The sequence below is a fragment of the Odocoileus virginianus genome, chromosome 13 (assembly GCF_023699985.2).
Source record: "Odocoileus virginianus isolate 20LAN1187 ecotype Illinois chromosome 13, Ovbor_1.2, whole genome shotgun sequence".
NCBI classification, from domain to species: Eukaryota; Metazoa; Chordata; class Mammalia; order Artiodactyla; family Cervidae; genus Odocoileus; species Odocoileus virginianus.
In genome coordinates, this window is record NC_069686.1 from 9,431,320 (window position 1) to 9,454,824 (window position 23,505).

Here is a 23,505-nt window from a genome sequence, read left to right on the forward strand (position 1 = left end):
TATTGCATTGTTGATACTTTTCTATAAACCACATTTATCTGTCAGAATAGCCAGATAACTCTTGGCTATCTAGAATATGATCAAGAGGAAGTCATCTTTGACTGTATAGTATTAGAGATTCTAAGGCATTTGTCATCAGAGTAGTCTGAGAACAACTGTTATACTGCAAAAATAATTACTCTGATTTTTTAATATCACTGAAGCTAAAATAATATTCTTTGGCTTTTATTGACATAATCTTATTGTGTTATTTATGCTCACTTTGCTCTTTTATTTATGTTATTTACCAGTCATTGAGAACATTGTTTAATTCTGATACTTATTATGACTGTCCCTGACTTTCAATTTTAGTGCAAATGTAAACATCCTTAGCAAGAATGGCATGTATATGTGTATGTATGATATTTTTAGTCAAAGGAAATATTTTAGTTGTATTTAGTATGAATAGTGATGCATCTGAATATACTGCCCACATTTTCATGAGACATTTTATATATCATTTTATCCACAAGTGATAGTTAATCCATCTCTTGTACATCCTTTTCATGTAGTTGTCCATCACTGGTCTGAAAATATTTCTCTTATATTCCTGTAGAGCATAGAAGAAAGGGTGATGAATGTTGTGTAACATCATCACATTTTTCCCTAAAGTGGAATAAAGAATGACTTATGTACGTACTTTGGCAATTCATAACATCATTTTAATGATTAGCTTCAACTTCCCTGCAAAATATTTAACCTGAAGGATTAACAATTGGCAAAGGGATGATTTAGAATGTTTTCCTTGACTAATGATAGGAAGGTGAGAAACAGGGAAACATCTAAAGTTAGAAAAGAAGAGCAACTGTTTAAAAACCAGATGTCAGGGCCCTCATTAATTATCTCTAGTGCTGGAGCTTGCAAGGAGTACTTTGACGCTTGCATGGTTTAGAAATTGAGCCTGATTGTCTCCTCCCACTGCCGTCAGAACCTTAGGTATGCCTCCCTAAGGAAGCATCCTGGTGAGAAGTGAGGTCCTGGCCGGCTGAGCGGAGCTGTGCTCTCCAGGCCGTGACCCGGTGCTGCTCTGACCCTGCACCATCTCCACGCGCACGCCTGCTCAGGACCTTCGGGGAGGTAGTCTCGCTCTCTGGGAAGCAGTAGGTTCATGCCTCCTTCCAGCTGCTCCAGATATTCTCCAGCTAGCCTGAAAGTCCACGGCTTACTCTCCAGGTTCAGTCAGCATTGATGACTTTTTTGGAGAAGGGTGACTGGTTAGAGATGTCTTCTGTGGACTGTAGTCATACATGCCATTTTTGCAGGGGCCTTTATGTAGGAGCCTTGGCTGACCGAGATACTCAAAATTTATCTTCTGAATGATTCAGGGAGATGACAAAGGGGTTTCAACTTTCAGCTTTATTTTTTCACAAGAAAGTACAATTTACTTTAAGATCCATCAGTGCAAGTTGCTGATAGGAACTAATTTTTTTGTATTCGAATTTTGCTAAGATTAAATGCAGTAATATATGGAAATATTGAGACGAGTGCTAGGCACATAGCATGTGTTTCAACTACTAATAAGTATTGAAAGGTAGACACATGAAAACTAAAGAATTAAAATCAAGAACGCACAAAACACTCGTGTTTTGGTATCATTGAATATTTATTTCCAGTTGGGAAGAGGTGACATGACGGGTAAAAAGAATGCTGGGCCCTGAATGAAGGGCTTTGGTTCCAGGGATCATTTTTGTTTTTCTGTCTTTGAACCAATCACTTAAACTTGGGGACTTCTTTTCATTCTACATAAGTTGAGTGAATGACTGGATAATCTCCAGGGTCCTTTACAGCTCTAACCTGAGGTTTCCTAAGATTTAAAGAGCTCTTTTTTATGTCGTTGTTGTTATTCTTGGAATAACTTTATATTTGCACTGAAATTGAGTCTAGGAGTCATTTGCACATATTTCTGCAAACTGCCTTCTAAAGCTAGATGCATCTGTGAGTGGCTTTTTGGCATTAAATCACACCTCTAAATTTGCAGCCTCTTATATTGAACCAAACAGTTATGCAAGATTAAAATGTGCAGTCATTTAACTAAACATGTATGCCAGTGTTTGTTCACTCCAGTTCATCCATCCAAGGGTCGCTTTGATTTATCTGGTTTCCTGTCACTTAGACCTGCCCTTAAATGAATGTTTAAATCAAATGTTAGATTTTTAAAACTGTTGAACTAGTTGTTACACCATTTGTACTGATTAACTATTTTGCAACACATCTTAAAAAAAAACCAAAAAAACATGGTTTTACATTCCCTAAGTAAGTACATTTCAAATTATGTCTTGATATGTGAATAGGATGCATGATGATTCAATTTTTTAAAAAGCCCTTAATGTCAGTGCTTGGTGAGAAGGAAGTTGGTTGTCTAATAAAACTAATCTGAAAGGCTGTTTCATTTTAAGAATAATGCAGCAAAATATGGTTTAAGAATTTTAGGTAAATAGAATGTTATTTACCTGCCTTGCCTACAATTTCTAGTAAAGATTATTTGTTAGAAAGAATGATACAGAGTAATTTCTGATGTAATCTCTTAATAAACATTTTGATGTCAAATACAAATATTTAATTTTAGATTAAATAATGGAAGCATGGCTCTTATAACTGCACGAAACACTTCTCGACCAGAATTTATAAAACACCTGAAAAGATATGCGAGTATTAAAAACCAGGTATAGTAAAGCATTTGGATTACTTATGTGCAAAGCAATTAATCATGGGGTGTGAGATACTGTCAGAATTGACATCAAGTCCTGCCTTGTAAGGCTTTATTTTCTTCTGAATACATTATTCTTTCTTCTTTTTTTTTTTTTTCAGTTTGCGCTTTCCTCAAATTTTGAAAAGTATCCACCAGTATTAATACAGATTGGCCTTTTTTGAGTTGTGGGTTGGTGGTTATATATATTTTATGTGTGTGTGTGCAAAGAGAAAATAGAAAATGTAGTGTTATATTGAAATGTGGAGTAAATTAAGGATAAAAATTATACTCAGCTGTTCTTCAGAATGAAGAGAAGTGAAACCTAAGATTTTTAATCTTGATTTTATGATATCAGACTCCCTCTAAAGTATGACCTTTGGATTTTCCTTTCATTTGTTCAAGATCTGCCTACTTACATTGATTGAAATAAATTTTCAAAAATATACTTTAGAATACACCACTTTTATGTAGATGTTATTTATTTTATTCTAAAGTTAGATGTGTGTGGTATTTGTAGAGATAGGGAAAATTATTATATTTCCATTTAAGATATTCATTTTAAAGAGAAGCAATAACTATTATAAGCCATATTCTTTTGGCAGGTACTTTGAGTCAGTTATTAGGAAACTGATCCATAAATATGTGATTTTCTGAAATTATGAATCTTGAAGTACATAGTAGGCCTGTAAAACCATACAGTCTCACACCTTCTTACAGGTATAAAATTGTGCCTGGATGTCGTTGGGGAAGAACAGGTGGAAGGAGGAGAATAAATTCAGCTGGTTACCAGCACTAAATCTTGCTTACATAGATAGTCACTGCAAGGCTCCCATTTTTGCTTCTTTATAATTTTAAACTTTCTCGGGCAGGCCTCATGAAGTTTTGGTTCTCTTCTGCCTACTACATTATTTGATCAATGTTTGTTGAGCAACCAACTGAATGAAATGTTTAGGAAGTTATAACAATTAGAGATAGTCCTATTTTCCTTAAATATAAATCTCTAATGAGACAGAGTGGACAAAAGCAGATATAATGTAAGTTGTGAGACTAATGACTTTATGGGTTATTTTGGGAAATAGTGATTTATTGATTTTTAAAGGAATGTATTCCTTTTCAAATGTTGCTAATTTTGTTTGCAACCTAGTTATTTTTCTTAATCCCAAAGCTTTTCCATTGCTTTTTTTCTAAATCAGAAAATAGAAGAAAAATAGCAACATAAAAAGCACTCAAAATTCTATATTCCAAGAGATAATGAATGTCATTACCTTGGTATAAACTTTTCTATTAAATAGTTCTGAGAATTTAAAGGAGTAATAACCTTAAGATACTTTCCTTGAGAAGCTGGTATTTATTTTAGGGATGCATGATAGTACAAACTACTTATGGAAGTTCTCTTTTGGAATGGCTAATGGGCAAATGTCTTAGGTAACTTTTCCTTAATCCTTTTTTTCGATATGAAAGTAGCTTTCTTCTGACTTCAAAAGTAATAGATGCTTACTATAAAAATATGAACATAGTAGTAAATATAATTCTGTATCTATAGGAAAATAACTCTTTCAAAAGGAGAGCATGTGATGCAAAATGTAACATTTTTTCTCATGTACTTGACCAGTCATATCTTGCTTGTGATACAAGAAACTATTGCCTCTGTCTGTGTGTTTCCTTAGATTTAACTGATTGGCTAAGCTCTTTCCAAAAATTCAAGTCCATGCTATTGTCCTGTAATGTTTTGCAAAGAAATTCTAAAATGTTTTGTTTAATGATATATAGTAGGAATAATGTGATTGATTCTCAAGGTGACTGCTTTCATTTGTTAAAAAATTGTAGATGTACATATATACATATATATGTGTATGTAGTCTTTTCATGCTGATATGTTCAAAAATGTAAGTCTCTTCATGCTTATATGTTCAAAAATGTAAATTTATATAATATGTAATATTATAAAGACAAGATAAATATAAAATGCTATTATCTACTGTCTAGTAGCAGTTCTGGTGTCCAGGAAGGGAAATGCAGCACTTCAGCCCAAAGAGAGCAACAGTCTAGGTCGATGAACCATCTTCACCAGGTTGAACTGAATGTTCATGGATGCAAACAGTTGTAAAACATATTGAAAACCATCATCTGTAGGCAACACATCTTGCCTTTCCCATCTCTGTGTAAAATAGATAGAAGGTAAAAATTACTCAAGTTCTTTCAACTCCATCCTGTAGCTGACTGTTCTCTGTTCATACAATTCCTCATTCACTTTGACCCTCATTTTTGGTAGGGAGTTTAAAACCCTTAAGAGCTGGTGCTTCCCCAGGGATTTGTTTGTAACTGTATCTTTTCATGATACCTTCTCCTGGGTGACCTCATTGCCTTCCATTGCTTGAACCCCGATCTGAACTTTGCTCACTACCAAGGGTTCTGATCTGCAGGGTCACTGTGCCTTTCTGTGTGCTGAGGTTACAGAACTCACAGGCATCTTGAATCGAGCACATCCACTGTTTACCTTACTGCCCTCTCCCCTGATGGTGTTCCGTTTCCCTACGCAGGGCAACGGCACCACTCTCTGCCTATCCTGGGGTTACCCTGGACCCCTCTCCCTCGTTTCTTACAACCAGACCACCAATTAATCCCTTCTTGCTTACATCAGCCTCCTCCTGGTCTTCCTTTTCTCTGGTCTTATCTTCCACACTTCCTTTTAGACAGATTTTTCTAAAGTACAGATACGATTTACCCCTTTTCCAATTCTTCAATCTTATGGTCATCAGGATGACATTGAACGTTCTCATTGAAGAACACATGGCCCCTTGTATTCTAGCCTTCTCTGTGTTACAGTCTCACCTGTTGCCGACCTCCACCAGATTTCCCGTGTTTTGGTCATTGTGTTAATTTTCCAGGGCTGTCATTAACAAATACCGCAGGGAGTATAGGTTTGGTTTCTCCCGAGGCCTGTCTCTGTGGATTACTGACTTTTCCTTCTTGTATATTCCTGCCTCCTTTGTCAAACATTAACTGTCTGTAGGTGTGTGGGCTTATTTCTGGGCGCTCTATTCTGTTCCATTGATCTATATGTCTCTTTTGGTGCCAATACCACCACCCAGTTTCATTCTTGTAGCTTTCTAGTATTGTCTGAAGTCTGGAGGGTTAGGCCTCCTGCTTTGTTCCTTTGCCTCAAGATTGCTTTGGCAATCCTAAGTCTTTGATGGCTCCATATAAATTTTAGGATCATTTGTTCTAGTTCTGTGAAAAATGCCATGTGTAATTTGATAGAGATCACATTAAGTTTATAGATTGCTTTCGGTAGTATGGCTAAGAAAGAATGAAATATGAAGCTGACTTCTCATCATTCAAACATGGTCAGAAAGCAACCCTAATTATCTTGCAACTTGTGTCTATCTTTAAAGTGAGGGTGAGGCAGGCAAACAGTGGCAAAAATAACAGTGGATAGACTTACTTCCTCTTTTCACCTTCGTAAGTTAAACTTCTTGTAATGAAATCCCAAATGTGAACCTTATTCTAGAGTTTGTTTATATCAGCTAAACTAGGTGACAATAATCCAGTGGATTATAGAAATCCTCTATAAAAAGACTAGTATTAAATATTTACTCTTTAATTAGAAATTATTGTATACAGTTTCATAGACATGTACTATTTGTCAGAAAATAAGTTTGCCAGCTGCTACATCTAAATGAACTTGCAAAACTTCAGAAAAGGCTTCATCCAAAGAAATTGGAACTGATAAGTTTCAAAGCTATAAAAACATCAACATGAACACTGATATTTACTTGCAAGTGAGAGCACAGTGAACTTTACTAATTTGCATTACAGTTAGGTATAAAGCAAGTACTAAGGTTATTTGCATTAATTTTTTTTAGTTCAATTTTCCATTTGTTGATACTTACACTGTTGAAGAAGTAAAAGTTCGCCCAAGGAGTAACAGCAGTGGACCCCATCCAGAGGAAGATCATGGACCATGTGAAACTGCTTCAGGAAACTGTTTCCCTTGGAATGTAGATGGTGATTTAATGGAAGTTGCTTCAGAGGTCCATGTTAGGTAAGTAAGTAAGCCCCACCTTATATGTCTGTCAGACACGGAACTAATAGTTATAAGAAGGAAGTTTCCATTTATACCATGGAAGCAGGCAGCTGTCTAGATAGTAAATCAGGAACACATAAAAAGACACATGTACAATTGTAATAAAAAGTATAACTTTGTATTTATTCACCAATTGTTATATACAACCATTTTCTTTGGTTATGAGTCTCTATGTTGGCATTGCAAATTACCATTCTTCATAAACTATACAGATAATGTATGTCTGAAAATTCCACTTTGAGTTTTTAAAAATAGATTAAGATCTTATACCTCATGAAGTCATTTGAATGGCAGATGGTTACAATTTAAAATTGTAACCACTTTTAAAATTTCCTTTTACCCACAACAAATACTTGTGTTCAGCAGTTTGCTTTTATCATCTTTCCAAAGCATACTTTACATAAGAACAATTTTACATATTATTTATTAGCAAGAGCAAATGGTTATAAACAGGTAAACTCATTTTCTGTAAGTACTATGACTCTGTGAGTGGAAGTGTGCAGGGCTTCCTGAGTAGCCTGCTAGATATGAGCTTTCTACAGGCACAATTTACTGGGCTTTTCAGGAATTAGTGCTACTGATTTATCAGGCCCTGCATTTTTTCTAGATGGCAGCTCTGCCATGAATATATGTTTGTTGGTTATCATTAGATTTGAATTTGGTAGTATGCACTGCATTTAATAGGTGTTATGTATGAAAAATAACAGAATGATAGGTTAATCAAATAATCAGTCATGTATATTATATTCTTTACAGAGTACACCCAAGACTTATCAATCTTTATGGAAGAAGCATGGAAGAAATGAATGATTCCAAAGTAACATGTAGTTGTTTATAAGAAGAATGTGGAAACTAGAATTTTAATATGAAAGGATATGTTTTAATTAATCAGATATTTTAACAAGAAAAAAAATCTATTTTGAAAAGAAATTAAAATTGCTATTTTTGATGTTACTAAAATTAGCTTCTAGACTTAAAAAAATAAGACATGAAATATATACAAAACAACTGAAATTTTGGTTTTTGGAGAGTATTTATTAGAATGGAAAATAAACATCTCTGGTATTTGAAATTTAAACAAGATATATCAATATTTAACTTTGATTAATTCCAAAGTGAAATAATTTGGATTCTTTCTTCCTGGATTTGAGTCCATCAATTCTGATGTTAAATTTCGATAGCCTGGTGCCAACAGATCAGAGTTCATGTAAGAATGTTCTGATATCCTGATGAGGTAAGTATTCCAGCAAGATTATATTTCAAAATTACACATTTAGGAAATCATATAACCAGAAATAGTACTATTTTTTTTCCTCAAAAATCTCTAATACGTAGACTACGTGTCAAAAACAAAAAAAGATGGATTAAAGTTATAGCACCAATTTTGTGACGGTCTCTGAAAGTTGAAAAGTCAAAGTGATAGGAGTTTGAAGTCCACTGTACACCGACTATGCACAATATATAAGGAGTCATAATCTGGCCCAGTAGGGAGCTATGTTCCTCTTGCTCCTGAAAGTCCTGCTATCTGACAATTCTAGCATGTTTGCATTAAACTCAATGCTACCTGAAATGCTGTTATTTCTAGTACGAAAGACCAAATTTAAATTTCCTCAAGGATCATCCTTGAGAAAGCAGTTCTAAATTTGGATTTGATTTTCTACCAATGAGCCTAGACATTTTCTTGAAAGAACTACTATAAAAATTTTAATTTCTATTGCTTACACACCAAGATAGGAGGTTTCATGCTCACTGGGTCTCGCTGCTCAAATGCCTTCACCGATCGCTGTGCATTTCTCATTTTCCAGCCACCAATATGTGAGCAGATAACAGAAATGAAGCAGTCTGAGGAAGACAGCTGTTGGCAGGGACCTCATATGAAGAAATCCTTTTCCATAACAGTAAAGACTGGCCCCTAACTTATCACGTCCCATAACAGATTTTGAAAATTTGGCCACAACTTTCATATCAAGTTAGATGTAGGAACAAATCAGATGAAGTTATGTTCTGCAGTTATCAGCATTTAGTTCATATGCAAGAATAAATATTACAAAAAATGACTCTATTTGTAAATGAAGAGGCATGTAAAGATAAATTATTTTAGACCCAGAAAGAAACTACTTCATTATAAAAGTATGTAAGATAATATCAACAAAAAACTTAAAATATTTCACTTATCACTAAAACATGGAAATTTTCATATTTTTATCCAAGCCAAATCTACATTTTTCAAATTACAGTTAAATTTGTGAATTTTGTTTTCTAGTTCCATGTGGAAGAGAATGCCCTTATAGTACTGGTTTCATACTTACACTTGAGGAGAAAAGAATAACATCCAAACAAGAATTTATTTATTTGCTGAATTTTGACAGTCCACATTTTAAATAGTATCTAATTTGTATGAAATATTTGTCCCCAATATCATCTTTGGAAGGCTCTGATTTTTAAATTAGTGAGGTACAGTTTTCATGTTTTACATATATCAGTGTATTTACATTTCAAATATCAGCTAAAGTGCAACATTCAATCTATTTTAGAATATAAATTAGAATTCTAAGTATTGTTTTTATAAACAAAAAATTTGACTAAAGATGGATTTTTAAAATTTACTCTTCAGTACCTTTACCTTGATAAAATTGTGTTACAAAATGACTTAATTGGATTTATACCTATATCAACATATATTCTTTTAGAAACTTATGTATATATATATATGTACAGAAAGAAAAAAATACATGGCTGTATAAACAATAATTATCCAGAAATCACCCCTTTAAGCTCAAACCAGTGTATAAGTTCAGTCTGAAGTTTGCTCATCAGACCATAATATTCATAGACTGGTTGCTGATCAAAGCTCACAGGAAACAGATTACAAATCAGTGTCTTTAAAGATATCTGCTTTAAAATGATAGTGGTTCTTTCTATTCATTAGAAAATTTGGTGACAGCTTGTTGAAAAATTCTGTTAAATATTTCTAGAGAACATATTCCAAACAATTCTCAAAGAGCTAGTAGGACTGAGTCATTGCCTATTGGGTGGAATTAATTTTACCAAAGCACACACATACGGTGAATAGTATTTCTTTTAAAGGCATGAAACAAAAAGTCCAACTCTTTTCCAGGTGAGTTGTTTGCTTCCCCCACATAGTTTTAATTCAGATGCACTTTCAAGATATCTTCCAGAGATTTTCTCTTGAATAAGTTGATGCTTTAGTGTTTTTATATCCATCTAAGAGCTGCAATATTATCCTCTGAGAGAAAATAACTCTAAAGGTAACCCTGTAATATATCCAAAGACAATGAAGATGAAAAGTCCAAGCAATGATGAAGACATAATATGTCACATGGTCATTATTAAAAGAAGTACATAAAAGAAGTTTGAGCAGAATTCATGGTTTCTTGTAAACAATGTCTAAAATGCTTTTTAAATATATTGTAACCTGAGTTGTTCTGTTAACTTGAAAGAAGTCTTCAATCATCTTTATCACTTTTACTGTTAATGTAACTCCAACTGTCTCTTCTGTTTTCTTCTTGTAGGATAGATTTGTACTGTCTTTTGAAGAAGCCAGCCTGAAAATAACATTGTATAATCACTGCTGTATAGTTATGAACATATTAAATGTCTAAGCAGAAAATGACAATTGTAGTCAGTAAAAATTAGTTTGGGAGACACTGGGTTAAACAGCCTTGTTTTGTCGTTACTATAGGGTTTCTCAGTGCTGCATGCACATGCTCCAAAATTGAAATTCAGCATACTTTCTAAATGCTTTTTAAGAAAGTCTTTCAAAACTTCTGTTATATTGAATATTCATTGAAAAATCAGTTATCTTTAAGAAAGCACATTTTTCTAGAAAGACTTTGGTACTGAAGTTAAGAGAAATGTGATCAGTACTATTAAATATCACTCCACGTAGGAATTTAAAGTTAACATTAAAAATACTGAAATACTTAAATCTAGTAATGTGGGAGTCACAAGTTGGCTTGGAGAAAACTCAAGAATGGAATTTTGAGTGGTTCAACAGTGGTAATTATTAAAGGCTTACCTTCCACATAACATAAGAAATGAAGAAAAGTAAAATAAGTCCAAGTAGCAAGCTACTTGAAATAATCATTATAGTGAAATGGCGTCTGGGTCTTTGATGATGTAGTCCTTCGAGAAGAACCTACAGAAATTAACCAAAAGAAAGAACCACCATTTAAAAAACTTGCCTCTATTTCCTTTGAAGCCCCTCTACTTTCCCCAGCAGCATTTAGAATATTCCTTCCCATTCTCTTGCTGTTCTAACACAACCATAGGAAACACTGGTAAATGTTTACCAAAACAGGGAGTGTCGTGTGCCCTGTCTGGTTCTTCCTCCAGTTCATTCTGCCAAAATCACCTTCTTGAAAGAGCTGTCATTCCTTCCTGCCAGTTGTAGAAAATGCCACTCCCCAGTAAAGTATTTTAGGCTCTCTGTGATTTTCCTGACCAAATACCCTGGCAATATTGTTTTTCCCCATAATCTTTATGTTTCAGTTAAAAAGGTAATCTTACATATGCAACATTCTCATCCTTCATTAGTTCAATAACTTTGGGATTTGGCTCCGGAAAAGCTGTTGCTCTTATTTCAAACTTCAGTGCTCTAGTCTCATCCTGTTTAAAGAAAAGAGACATAGTTTTATTTCATGAAAACATACAGCAGGTAAGGATCATGAGAAACTAAAAGTTTTCACAATTTATCTTCTCCAACTTATTTCACCATTCATACTTAATTGCAAGGCAATGCTTCCTTTAGTTCCAAAGGCATGTCCTTTGTATTAATTAATATTTAATTTTATTTGATAGTTATTAGTATATTTTTTCCTTATGGAAGACTTTGATAAACATTTCCTCAAATTAATTTTATTTGGGCTTTTCTTATAGTATTTGGTATACTATCTGTTTTGTTGAATGCCTTCTTACTTACCATCCTACCTGTGATCAAATACAAATAGTATACCAAATGCTATAATGAAAAAATATGGTACAAATATTTATAGCATTCAAAAATAAAATTGCTGGATGAATTCAGTTTTACTATCTAACAGACAGAGGGACTTCATAACCCAGAATTCAGGGCTTAGACATCTGTGGATGAGCTTCACAAAGTCTAAGGCCCTTTGAAATTTTATTCAAAATTGAGATTTTTTTTTAATATGTGCGTTCATTAGGGTAGATGAGAATATATTCTTTGATCAAATTCTTACAGAAATCTATGACCTGCAAAAGTTAAAGCTACTGTGTAAAGGTTGTTTAACATTTTGGAGAGAACATGTTGACTTTTAGAGCTAAAAATAAATTATGTACTTTATCTGGAGCAGTGCTTTTCAACAGGGATGATTCTGTACCCTGGAGGATGGTCATTTATGTCTGGAGACATTTCTGGCTGGCAGGAATGGGGAGGGGGTGCTAGTGTAGTAGGTAGAGGCCAGCTGTTCTGATAAGTATCCTACAAGCACAGGACAGCCCCTGACCACAAAGACGTATTTGGTCCAAAACGCCACTGGTGCCCACTGGTGAGAACAATGAACCTTGAGAATATGAAGGCAGACCGCAAAAGTTTAAATAACTTACAACTAAAATGGATAGCTCCCATTTCCCTGTCTGATGCGTCTTCCTCTTAACCACCTTGTGGTCATTTCAACTTCTCCTCTTAACAGAACATGATAGCTGTTGTCATTTTCTTTGGCTTATTATGTGCTATGTACTATTACTAAGTGCTTTATAAAGATCATCTAATCTGAACAACTCTGAAAAAGATCTATTACCCATATTGATCAGATAAGAAAATTTTATCTCAAAGTACTTCTCATAAATATACACACTCCTTTCCAGGAAGAAGTCTAACGTGTAGTTAGTTAATTTTTAATTCCAGCCTTCAAAGTTCATGTCCTTAAAAGTGTGTTTGTGTTCTTGCATGTTTGTGTTTTGTTAAATTTTGATGTTTTAGACTGTATGGAAGTCTTAATTTTTAGTAAACGTATACTATATACAATAGTAGGTCTTTAAGCATAATGTGTAAATAACTTTAAGGATATATGAAATGTTAAGGCAGTTAACATTGATTTGAGTGACATTCATAAATAGTTGGACATGCTTTCTAAAATCTCAAAATTATAATCTATTTTATAGCCTATGTTATCTGTTTAGTTACTAAAACCATGTCATTTAGACAGTGTACTTTGAAGTAATAAATGGGAACAGTTTTAGAATTTCATTCCAGATTTTACAGTCATTCATACCTTCTTAATTTACTGAATGCCTCTTTAACTTACCATCCTGCCTGTATAAGATGGTGTGTAAGGTCTGTCTGAAATCTTATCCACAAAGTTGTCACTGTATCATAGACTTACCATTTCTAAAATGGATGGCCGACCTTCCAATTGAATGTGAACACTGGCTTCTTTTCCACTGTCCATTTTCCCAAAATGGCATGAGATATCTAAGCAATATGGATCAGCTTTCATGCAGTACTTAAAAAGAATACAAAAGAGCTGTGTTAAAATTTCAACATTTTAAAAAAGATGGCTAAAATATTTTACGTGGAAAAATAAATAAATAAATAAAATATTTTACGTAGAATTCAAGATCTGCTCCCATTACTGGCATGTGCAAAAATTTATCTTGCTATAAACATGGAATTAAGGATATGCTTTCATTAGTGGCACTTAAAAATTCTCTTGCTTCAAAGAAAACACAAATATTTATAGTAAATTATAACAAAAACAAGTATTCGAACTGTATCATATGTTTCATTATTTTTATGAAAATATTCTGGGATAGAAAAAGACACATAATGAGAGTATTTGCTTAGTTACATGTTCTGTGATCAAACTTGGATCATTTGGAGGGTTTCCTTGTCCACCCCACCTCCCCCCGATATATTCACTAAAATGAAAAAGAGTGGAAATTTCATGCAACCAGAGGTTGTTCAGCTGAGGACAACATCTCGACCAACCCCCAAAAGGGTTGGGTACAATGTCTGGTTGGCATGAATTGGCACTTAATGACTAGTATATAGTCTATATTTAACCCTGGGTATATCTCAACTCTCCAGTCATGCCTGTTCCTCACATATAAGGACATTACCTGACTTGGCTTCTCTCCTAAACTGAACTGACAGTTCAGACCTCTTGGTCCATGGTTTTAAGTGTTTCAGTCCCGTATGTTGGAAAGCAAAAACTACACCTGAAATACTAAAACTTACCAGGAGCCTCTTATCAGTCTTTGACAGAAATCGGAATATATCTTTAAGGGTCTCCATTGTGCCTTTTTGCTGGTCTGATGCACACTTTCTTTGATAATTCTTAAAATGGCATTCTCCAGCAGTCGTCTATAAAGACAGAGAGCAAGAGAACTCTTACCCATTATTGGAAAGAACAACAGCTACATGGCTTTAAAACTTACCTTTCAAAGCTTACCTTTTCAGAAATGTATCAAATACTTCTAAAATTAGGTGAAAATATTTTTGACAGATTTGGGAGACATTAAATCTTTGTGGTTAAAAAAATGCAACAAAACTCAAAAAATTTTAGAGGCTTGATATAGTCCTAAATTGATCAAAGGGCCTTAACCTTAAAAAAAATTAGGGCAGTATGAAAACTGAACATTAACATGAAACTGCACATTTCCGTAGCTTTTAGACATACAGTAAAGGGTTACAGCAGCCTGCCCTACCATCTCAATCTGGAATTCAAGTAGGATTTTGAAGGATTACCTCTGAAATCTACTGAGTGGATTTATTTGCTGATTGCTTGTCTTAAAACTGGGAAGGTAAAAATAATTCAGATAGAATCAACATAAGAATATTGATTCTTAGTAGTTATTTGATAATAAAAGGCTGAAGTACTGATTTTTCAACATTGGTCTCAAGCTTTATGGAGAATCCGATCAAAGAAAATCTACCAAAAGATACAGCATAATTTTGTTATTGTCACATGTAGAGATTCCAATGTAATCACACAGTTCTAATGCAGTAGTCAAAAGTGTACACAATAAACGCATGGCGAATTCATAGCTGAGACTAAGTGTGACTGAAGTAAGGTAACAAATCTCCATTTTAGCAATATGTCTTAGAATAAAGGAAGGAACACCATTTTTACCTGGACATCCAAAACGTTGAACAGCTTATCGGTTCGGGGACTAAAAGAATTTGGTATCATTATCTCCACACTAATATTTGGAGCCATGCTCTGGCCGGTGTTGATGACCTGATAAGCAAGAAGTTTTAAACACTCAAAAAAACACGTTTTATAAAAGTACAGATACCAATGAATTTCTCAGGTGAAACTGTGTATTTCATGCAACATTTATAAGGGTGGAGGTTTGTAGTTGGCACCTGCACAGCAAAGGGAGATAGAATATCCACTATCAGAACTTTAAAATGTTTGCTAATAATATAACTAGTCGTTATTCCTAGCCCTTTCCTTTGGGTGATTAGAACAAAATGTCTGCACTGATGGTTTATTGCAGAAATAGGCTGAAGAAAAAGACATCGATAATATACAGTTCAGGGGGTTAGGGTCACTGACCCTCAGTACAGTTGAAACTCCAAGTATAACTTATAGTCAGCCCTCTGTATACATGAATTCTCTGTAGTCACAGATTCAACCAACCAATGGTTGGTTCTAAACTGTAGAATTTACTATTGAAAAAAATCCACATCTAAGTGGACCAATGCAGTTCAAATCACTGTTGTTCAAGACTGTACCTTGGTATGGCACATTACTCATCTAAAAAACCGTGATCAACTGTCCTTATAACTACTCCATGAGGTGGGCTAACATTTTATTATTTATGGACTCAGGAAGATGCTAAGAGGTATTAATGTTGTATCCAAGATGACAGTTAAAAAATGGCAAGAAGTGGGACCAAAACCTAGGTATTCTAATTCTAAATTCTATGTTGTTTTCATAAAGTCACTCTGTGCTGAGAGAATAATCAGCAGCAGTGAGTAAAAATATATTTAAGTTCAGGGTAATTATAATGCGGAAGAACTCAGAAAATGAGAAAAGGTTAGGTTATTAGGGTTTAGGGAAGAAAACAGGTTTTTAATAATATGCATAAAGGGAAGATATTTCTTGATAAATGATAAATATGATTCTTAATCATGATAAATATAAATATCAAATATCATATATAATATATATATATTTGTAGTTATTTGATAATATTTGATATGATATATAAAATATATAAGATACCAAATTCTTGATAAATGATAAAACAGTTTATCATTATCATTGATAAATCTGGGGATTGCAGAACCCTGAAGAAGAAAATTGAGCCAAAATACTTAGTGATCAATGCAAGGTAATAGAGGAAACCAATAGAATGGGAAAGACTAGAGATCTCCCCAACAAAATTCAAGATACCAAGGGAACATTTCAAGCAAAGATGGGCACAATAAAGGACAGAAACAGTGTGGACCTAACAGAAGCAGAAGATAAGAAGAGATGGCAAGAACACACAGAACTGTATGTCAAGACTGTATATTGTCACCCTGCTTATTTAACTTCTATGCAGAGTACATCATGTGAAATGCCGGGCTGGATGAAGCACAAACTGGAATCAAGATTGCTGGATCAATAACCTCATATATGCAGATGATACCACCCTTATGGCAAAAAGCAAAAAACCAAAGAGCCTCTTGATAAAAGTGAAAGAGTAGAGTGAAAAAGTTGGCTTAAACTCAACATTCAGAAAACTAAGATCATGGCATCTGGTCCCATCACTTCATGGGAAATAGATGGGGAAACAATGGAAACAGTGACAGACTATTTTCTTGGGCTCCAAAATCACTGTAGATGGTGACTGCAGCCATGAAATTAAAAGACGCTTGCTCCTTGGAAGAAAAGCTATGACCAACGTAGATAGCATATTAAAAAGCAGAGACATTACTTTGCCAACAAAGGTCCATCTAGTCAAGGCTATGGTTTTTCCAGTAGTCATGTATGGATGTGAGAGTTGGACTGTAAAGAAAGCTGAGTGCCAAAGAATTGATGTTTTGAACTGTGGTGTTGGAGAAGACTCTTGAGAATCCCTTGGACTGCAAGGAGATCAAATCAGTCAATCCTAAAGGAGATCAGTCCTGAATATTCATTGGAAGGACTGATGTCACTGAAGCTAAAAGTCTAATACTCTAACCACCTGATGTGAAGAGCTGACTCATTGGAAATGACCCTGATGCTGGGAAAGATTGAAGGCAGGAGGAGACGGGGATAAGAGAGGATGAGATGGTTGGATGGCATCACTGACTCAGTGATGAATCTGAGTAAGCTCCAGGAGTTGGTGATGGACAGGGAAGCCTGATGTGCTACACAGTCCATGCGGTCGCAAAGAGTCCGACATGACTGAGCAACTGAACTTAACTGAACTGCCTCCTGAAAACTATAAAACCAACACAGTAAGTTAGGAAAGAGATGTGCTATAATATCTAAATGAAACACCATGGATCAAAGTCTTGCAATAATATTCTGAACACAGACACATAGATTAAGAGGGAGTATGCCTGGCTTTGGGACAGGTGGTAACTGCTGTTCTTGGAAGCACAGAGCAGCTGTAAAAGGTGTCAGCCATGGGCCCAGCACTACCCAGACCTTTAGACAAGGTCTTCCTGATGCCAGCAAATCACCAAGCTCTCCTGCAATATACTTTATTCGTGTTCATCTAATAACATTTAGACTTCCGAGAACATCTTCATGCTTGAACAACTCATCAAGTCTACAGACTGAAAGCATCTCTAGGCCCAGTCACTCCATTGTAATTTAACTAGAAAATACTTTTTAACAATCATTTGTAAATAAATAGGCCTTCTAGAGTCCAACTCAATTTATCAGGACACAGACCCCCATTGGACTGTGACAGGAGCATTCTTGGGGACTTAAAAGTAGAAGACTACATTTCCCCAATACTAGTGTATTCTAGTATAACAATACAATAACTTGAGTATAGACTCAGGGGCATTCTGAGGTCATCCTTCTTCCACAGATTTGGGGCAGAGGCCCAGGAGTTTGCATTTTGGATAAACGTCTCAAGTGATTCTGATACACATTTTAAAAAGCATTGCCTTACAATTATCATAATGTACCTAATCCAGACTCACTCACATTCTATAGATTGTTATATAGCTCTGAGAATGTCTGAGTAGTGCTTTTGATTGAAAAGATATTTTTTGGACACTGTCTCCAATTATTTGCTCATTATCAACATCCATGCTGTAACAAAAATTTCAGTTTGAAAAACTTGTTAATGAATTTATAGCTTAGATATTAGTATGTTAATACTTCTGGATGATGATGATATTCTCTACTTTTAAAAAGATTTACTAAATGATACATCACTTGTCACAGAGTCATATACCAATGGCCTGTAAGGCTGACCAGGTGGACATTAAGTGGAGATGCAGAGGTAAAACCTTCACTTGGTAATGTCAGGATTTGTATAAAGCTTGGACCAAGTTTCACCAATTGGCACCAAAAGATGCCTTCCTCTTGACCTATTCTGATTTCTGCATGTATTGCAAGCATATTCAGTTCCTCCCATAACTTTGCCTATTTCAGGCATCACCTCTGTTCTCGCTTGTGCTGTAAGGAGAGTGGGCTCAGTAACAGGGACAGGACGATGGGAGAGGAGGGACCCCTGAAGTGAGGGCATGCGCCCTGAAGCAGCTCTCTCCCCGCCCTCAGCCAGCTGTGGCCTCCCGATGCTGGGGACATCACATGCATGTGACGTCCTCTGGAGCAGTGTCTCAGTAACAGTTCCTTCACAATATGAATACCAAATATGAACTCGGTCATCTTATTGTATTCACAATACGATTACCAAATATGAACTCGGTCATCTTATTGTAGTCACAATAAATTAGCAAATATGAACACGGTCATCTTACGTGGAAAGTGAAGTTCATTTTCTCTGTCATGCACATTTCAAACTCATCTTCCTCCTCTGGTCCATACATAAATGAAGTTGGACTTACAAACCTGACAGAAAAGAATTCAGATTTAATTTAACTGTCTTATTTGATGAGGTACTTAAAAAACCTTTCTCTGTCATCTGAATATAGCGTGTCTCTTAAATATGACATAATTCAGAGTACAGATGCCTCTAAGTACCAAGGAATACTTTTGATAAAGGTAAGAATACTTTCTTGTTAAGAATTTTTGTGAAAATGTAATGAATTTCCCAGGTGGCACTAGTGGAAAGCTGTGGGCTCTAGTTGGGGTGACAATTTCTCTTCCCCCCAATATTCTCTACTTCCTTCCCAACACTGCCAGCTCACTCTAGTGACCATTCCTTCTCTCTCAGCCCTCAAATGATTCATGCAAACTTGAAAAATATGAGATAAATTCTTAGCTTTGCCCTCGGGCTCCAATATCCACTTATACTTCAATGTATCTGACAGATTTTTGAATTACTTCTCACCATCCACCAATTCCTGCTGGCCATTTGTAATGAACCCCAAGTCTGGGGAACAATTCAAACACCAATAAGTAGGGCAAGTTTTTGTTAAAATACAAGGTTGTCACTCTTTTACCTGAGATGAGACACATGCATGGTTGGTAATGAAGTTCAAGGAATTTTTCTAGGGAAATCCCGATTCCCCAAGTTGTGCATATTTGGCAGCTAATATGAGGTAATACGGGCTTTTTGGCGGCTCAGCGGTAAAGAATCTGCCTGTGGCACAGGAGCTGTAGGAGACGTGGGTTCGAACCCTGGGTCAGGAAGATCCCCTGGAGGAGGGCATGGCAACCCACTCCAGTCTTCTTGCCTGGAGAATCCCATGGACAGAGGAGCCTGGCAAGTTACAGTCCATGGGGTCGCAAAGAGTTGGACGTGATAGAAGCAACTTAGCACACACGCATGAGGTAGTATGTTAGAGGCTCCTTTACACAGCAGAGAGATATGTTCAAGTGTTGTAGATTTAGGCAGCTTCATAGCTGCAGAGCATTCGTTGCTCAAAATAACAAGATGTGTTTAATCGAAAACCGGGACGACACACTCATGTAACAAAATCCAGGAGGCGAGATACGCATCCAAATCCAAGAAAGATGGAATCGGCTGTTCTCTTCTCCTCAGTCCCGCCTTCGAAGGGCTTCCTTTTCCACCTGCTTGTTTTATCCAACGGGAGACTCGGTTCCATGGTTTTATTTTTATATGCCTGTGTGCCATCATTACGGGTGGTTAAAAATGACTGGAGGTGATTTACATTTAGAGCAACTAGAAACGCCCATCTATTCATTCTGTATCTCATATCATCTATTGCTTTAAGAATGTTGTTTTAAACTAAGATTAACAAGCTTAATAATTTCCAGTAAAATCCTGAAAGATTTTCTCAATACTATTTTAAAAGTTCCTTCTCCTTCACATCTGCTTCCTGAATCAGAGAGGGGTCCACTCCAAGAATTACTAAAGCTGTGAGGAGGCAGTGAGTGCTGGCCGGGGTCTGTAGGGCAGGAACTCCGTAACTCACCGCAGTAGAGAGTGGGCAGGTGAGCCAGCGCTCCCGTATCTGCTCACCTGCCACACAGGTAGGTGCAGGGCTGGGACAAGAGTGACGCGGCCAAGCTTCCACTTCTCTAAACCTCACACGTGCCATGGCCCCTGGGCACAGCCGTTCAAAGTGCACGCCAGCACTCTGGGGCCCTGGCCTCGGCAGTGTATAGCTAAAAAGGCTGCACGTGGCCTGCCAGAGGTTTGGTGGACTCTTCCAGTGAGAAATCTCCTCCATGAGGACATTAATATAAGGTGGTCTCAGTGATGACTACCGAGTGAGTAAAATCACAAACAGCTAAGCAACGGGCTGAAACACCGAGGGTAATTGTTAAGAGGAAAAACACATGCTCTTTCATAAGAAAACTTAAGCCTGTTTTTGACCAGTAATTTAAGAAGCAACAGAAATCAAAATCAGCTCAGAATTTTACAGGAGGCTTTCATGTCTACTCACCCATGAACTGTTAGCATGACTTCATACTTAAGAGGTACCGTTACAGTCACCTTATTATGCTTCACATCGCCTGTTTCCCCTTCATTTTCACTACAGAAGCAAACAGAAGAGACTCTTAGAATCCAGTCAGCATGAAAATTCTCATCAGAGAGAACTAAAAGGCACCCCACTCCAGTACTCTTCACATGGACGGAGGAGCCTGGTGGGCTGCAGTCCGCGGGGTCGCTAAGAGTTGGACCTGACTGAGCGACTTCACTTTCCCTTTTCACTTTCCTGCATTGGAGAAGGAAATGGCAACCCACTCCAGTGTTCTTGCCTGGAGAATCCCAGGGACGGGGGAGCCTGGTGGGCTGCCGTCTATGGGGTCGCACAGGGTCGGCCACGACTGAAGCAACTTAGCAGAAGCATACCTAATGTACTTGGAGGTTGGTTTAAAATATGCTTTTTGAAGAGTCAGAATAAAAGTAGATGTAACAGTAAAAAAGTTTACGTCAGAGCTGGCAGAAACTTGCTGTCATTATCTACACTGCTACTTTGCTATTTATCTCTATGCTATAAAGCTTTAGGTTAGAAGGTCTTTTGCTTTAACAGATCACATAAGAGAAGTTTTCTCCTGCAGATAATGGAACACAGTCCATGGTTCCCCTAAAGTGACCCCCGTTTCTCTCCCCCAAAAGTCAGGGGTTCATCTAACACAGTTGTTTTTTCATAATGAAAAGTACCAGGCGGCATGTACTGTGATGTTGAGATCCTCTTCTGCTCTGCCGAGTGAGCTGGCATCCAGAAGAAAGCTAACATCTGTCTGAAAAACACAGACAGGGAACGCCCATTTTAAAAATAATCAAAAACATTCTTTTTTGTTTTTACAATCTGAATTTTAGTTTTTCTTATTGTTTACACTCTGTGAAGTGCAGATTTGAGATGATGTTCCAGAAGCACAGGCTACCCCTCAGACAGAGCTGCGGGGAAGCTGTGGGGTTTGTGGCAACGTTAAAGCAGCAGCATTCCCACCGTGATGTGCAGAGAAAAAGCCTCCTCTGAGTGCAGAGAGGCAGGTCCAGAATGACAAAAGTTCGAGATGCTTTAACAACTTGAGTGTGGACTCTTGCCAGAAACGCCTTTTTGTGTGGCAGAGGTAACATGCCTGGCAGATAGAATCACCTGGGGTGGGCTGGGGGGAGTGTTGGGGAGTGTGAGTCTGGGGAGCAGAATCCTGATGGAACATTCACCTGCCCATCCTGACATAAACAGGTGCCCCCCTTTTTTCTTATTTTTTTAAACAGTGAACATTGCCAAAGATATAAAAATCTCAAAGATCTCAAACCCAGTTAGTTTTGGTGTGACTTCACTTAGCTACTTACTTAGTAAATAATAATAGTAATAATAAATTATTTGTATGCAGCACAGATACAGAAAACAGAAAATACTTTATATTCATGTGAGTAACAAAAACTATAAATGCTTACCTTTGATAGATGATCTACATAGATATAACCAACCCTGCAGTCAAGCTTCACTATGCCAGAGCTGTCTGTTACTTCACAGTTTATTTGTTTCTCTTCCTAAAAGGAAAAATGAGACAACTGGTTTAGGGAGAAGGGGACAAGAAGTCTGTCACATATGTTTAAGGATGGTTTTGAAAAGAAAATCATCCCCAGAGAATGTACTTTTTTGGAAGACTATTTTCTATTTAATTTTGGAATAAATCAGTAGGAATAAAAATAAATTACATAAACGTGTATATAAGTGTATAGCTAGTCTAAAATTTACATAAATTCTCCACAGAATAATTCCTGGACTTACAGCTTTCAACTATGTTTCTGTGTTCACTATTTAACTCAGTGAAAAATTATTAAGCAAGGAATTCCTAAGGTCTGCATTTCATTGGCCCTCTTCTGTCTGGGATGTGAGAATGTGATAAAGGTATTTAATTATGAAAACTGTAATCACGATGACACATATATTCAAATGTTCGGGGAAATATACACTTAGGTACATCTCATAGATGCACATTCCTTCAGTAGCTGAGTTTTTCCTCTCACCATTGCGGGTAGGCCCCCAAGGCTCCAGTGGAAGTGGGGAGTAGATATCTGTGAGAGGTCAGAAGACTTTCTAAATGCCATGAGTGTGAAGAAAGTCTCTGGATGAGAGATGGGTAAATTTTCTAAGAGGCAGAGAAATATCCAAGAAGAAAGTGATTGAGACGTTGCTCTTTCAAATTCAACATTACTAATACCTCATGGATGGATTTAAGGGCTCATGACTAAGGCACAATGGTAAAAAGGAAAAAAAAAAAAAAAGCTTTTCAGATGCTCCAAACTCTTTCAGGAAAAGAGAAACTTGTGTGCAAGCTGGATGACAGGATTTTGGAATTTGACACTGGTTCTAGCATGTTGGAAGTTCTGTGGGAATAAGACAGTATATGTTCACCTACAATGCAGAGCAGTATCTCTAGGAGCCCAGCATGGGAGACCAGTATTGCCCATGTCCGGACCCCAACCATGAGGAGCACCATCACAGCCCCAGATGAGGATGTACCAGTGAGGAAAGCAATGGCAGCTGGCAGCTTGCTTGCATAACTGGACAGTCACTTCTGCCACACAGTAGCATTTGGAAGCAGGAAGTTGACTCTCCTGATCTCAGTCATACCCCAGGAAACTTGCCATGTTGTTTAGGAGCACAGAGAAAGTAACAGCCCTGGAAACCTGAGTGCTAAGTGTGACTATTAAG

General features: G+C 36.5%; 2 protein-coding genes across 2 annotated transcripts in view; one reads left to right on the top strand and one right to left on the bottom strand.

Annotated features, from left to right (window-relative positions):
- CERKL (CERK like autophagy regulator) overlaps positions 1–10,452 on the top strand; it is a 136,523-nt gene extending 126,071 nt beyond the window's left edge. Inside the window, exons 11-13 of the mRNA XM_020888677.2 lie at positions 2,606–2,702; positions 6,595–6,773; positions 7,572–10,452. Of these exons, the coding sequence (XP_020744336.2) occupies positions 2,606–2,702; positions 6,595–6,773; positions 7,572–7,653 (358 nt within the window). The 3' untranslated portion in view covers positions 7,654–10,452. The remainder of the gene's footprint in view (positions 1–2,605; positions 2,703–6,594; positions 6,774–7,571) is intronic.
- Positions 9,142–23,505, bottom strand: part of ITGA4 (integrin subunit alpha 4) — an 86,057-nt gene continuing 71,693 nt past the window's right edge. Inside the window, exons 19-28 of the mRNA XM_020888659.2 lie at positions 22,242–22,337; positions 21,498–21,577; positions 20,776–20,865; positions 18,721–18,811; positions 14,933–15,040; positions 14,038–14,163; positions 13,184–13,303; positions 11,346–11,444; positions 10,855–10,974; positions 9,142–10,381 (exon numbers count right to left, since the gene is read on the bottom strand). Coding sequence (XP_020744318.2) covers positions 10,283–10,381; positions 10,855–10,974; positions 11,346–11,444; positions 13,184–13,303; positions 14,038–14,163; positions 14,933–15,040; positions 18,721–18,811; positions 20,776–20,865; positions 21,498–21,577; positions 22,242–22,337 — 1,029 coding nt within the window. The 3' untranslated portion in view covers positions 9,142–10,282. The remainder of the gene's footprint in view (positions 10,382–10,854; positions 10,975–11,345; positions 11,445–13,183; positions 13,304–14,037; positions 14,164–14,932; positions 15,041–18,720; positions 18,812–20,775; positions 20,866–21,497; positions 21,578–22,241; positions 22,338–23,505) is intronic.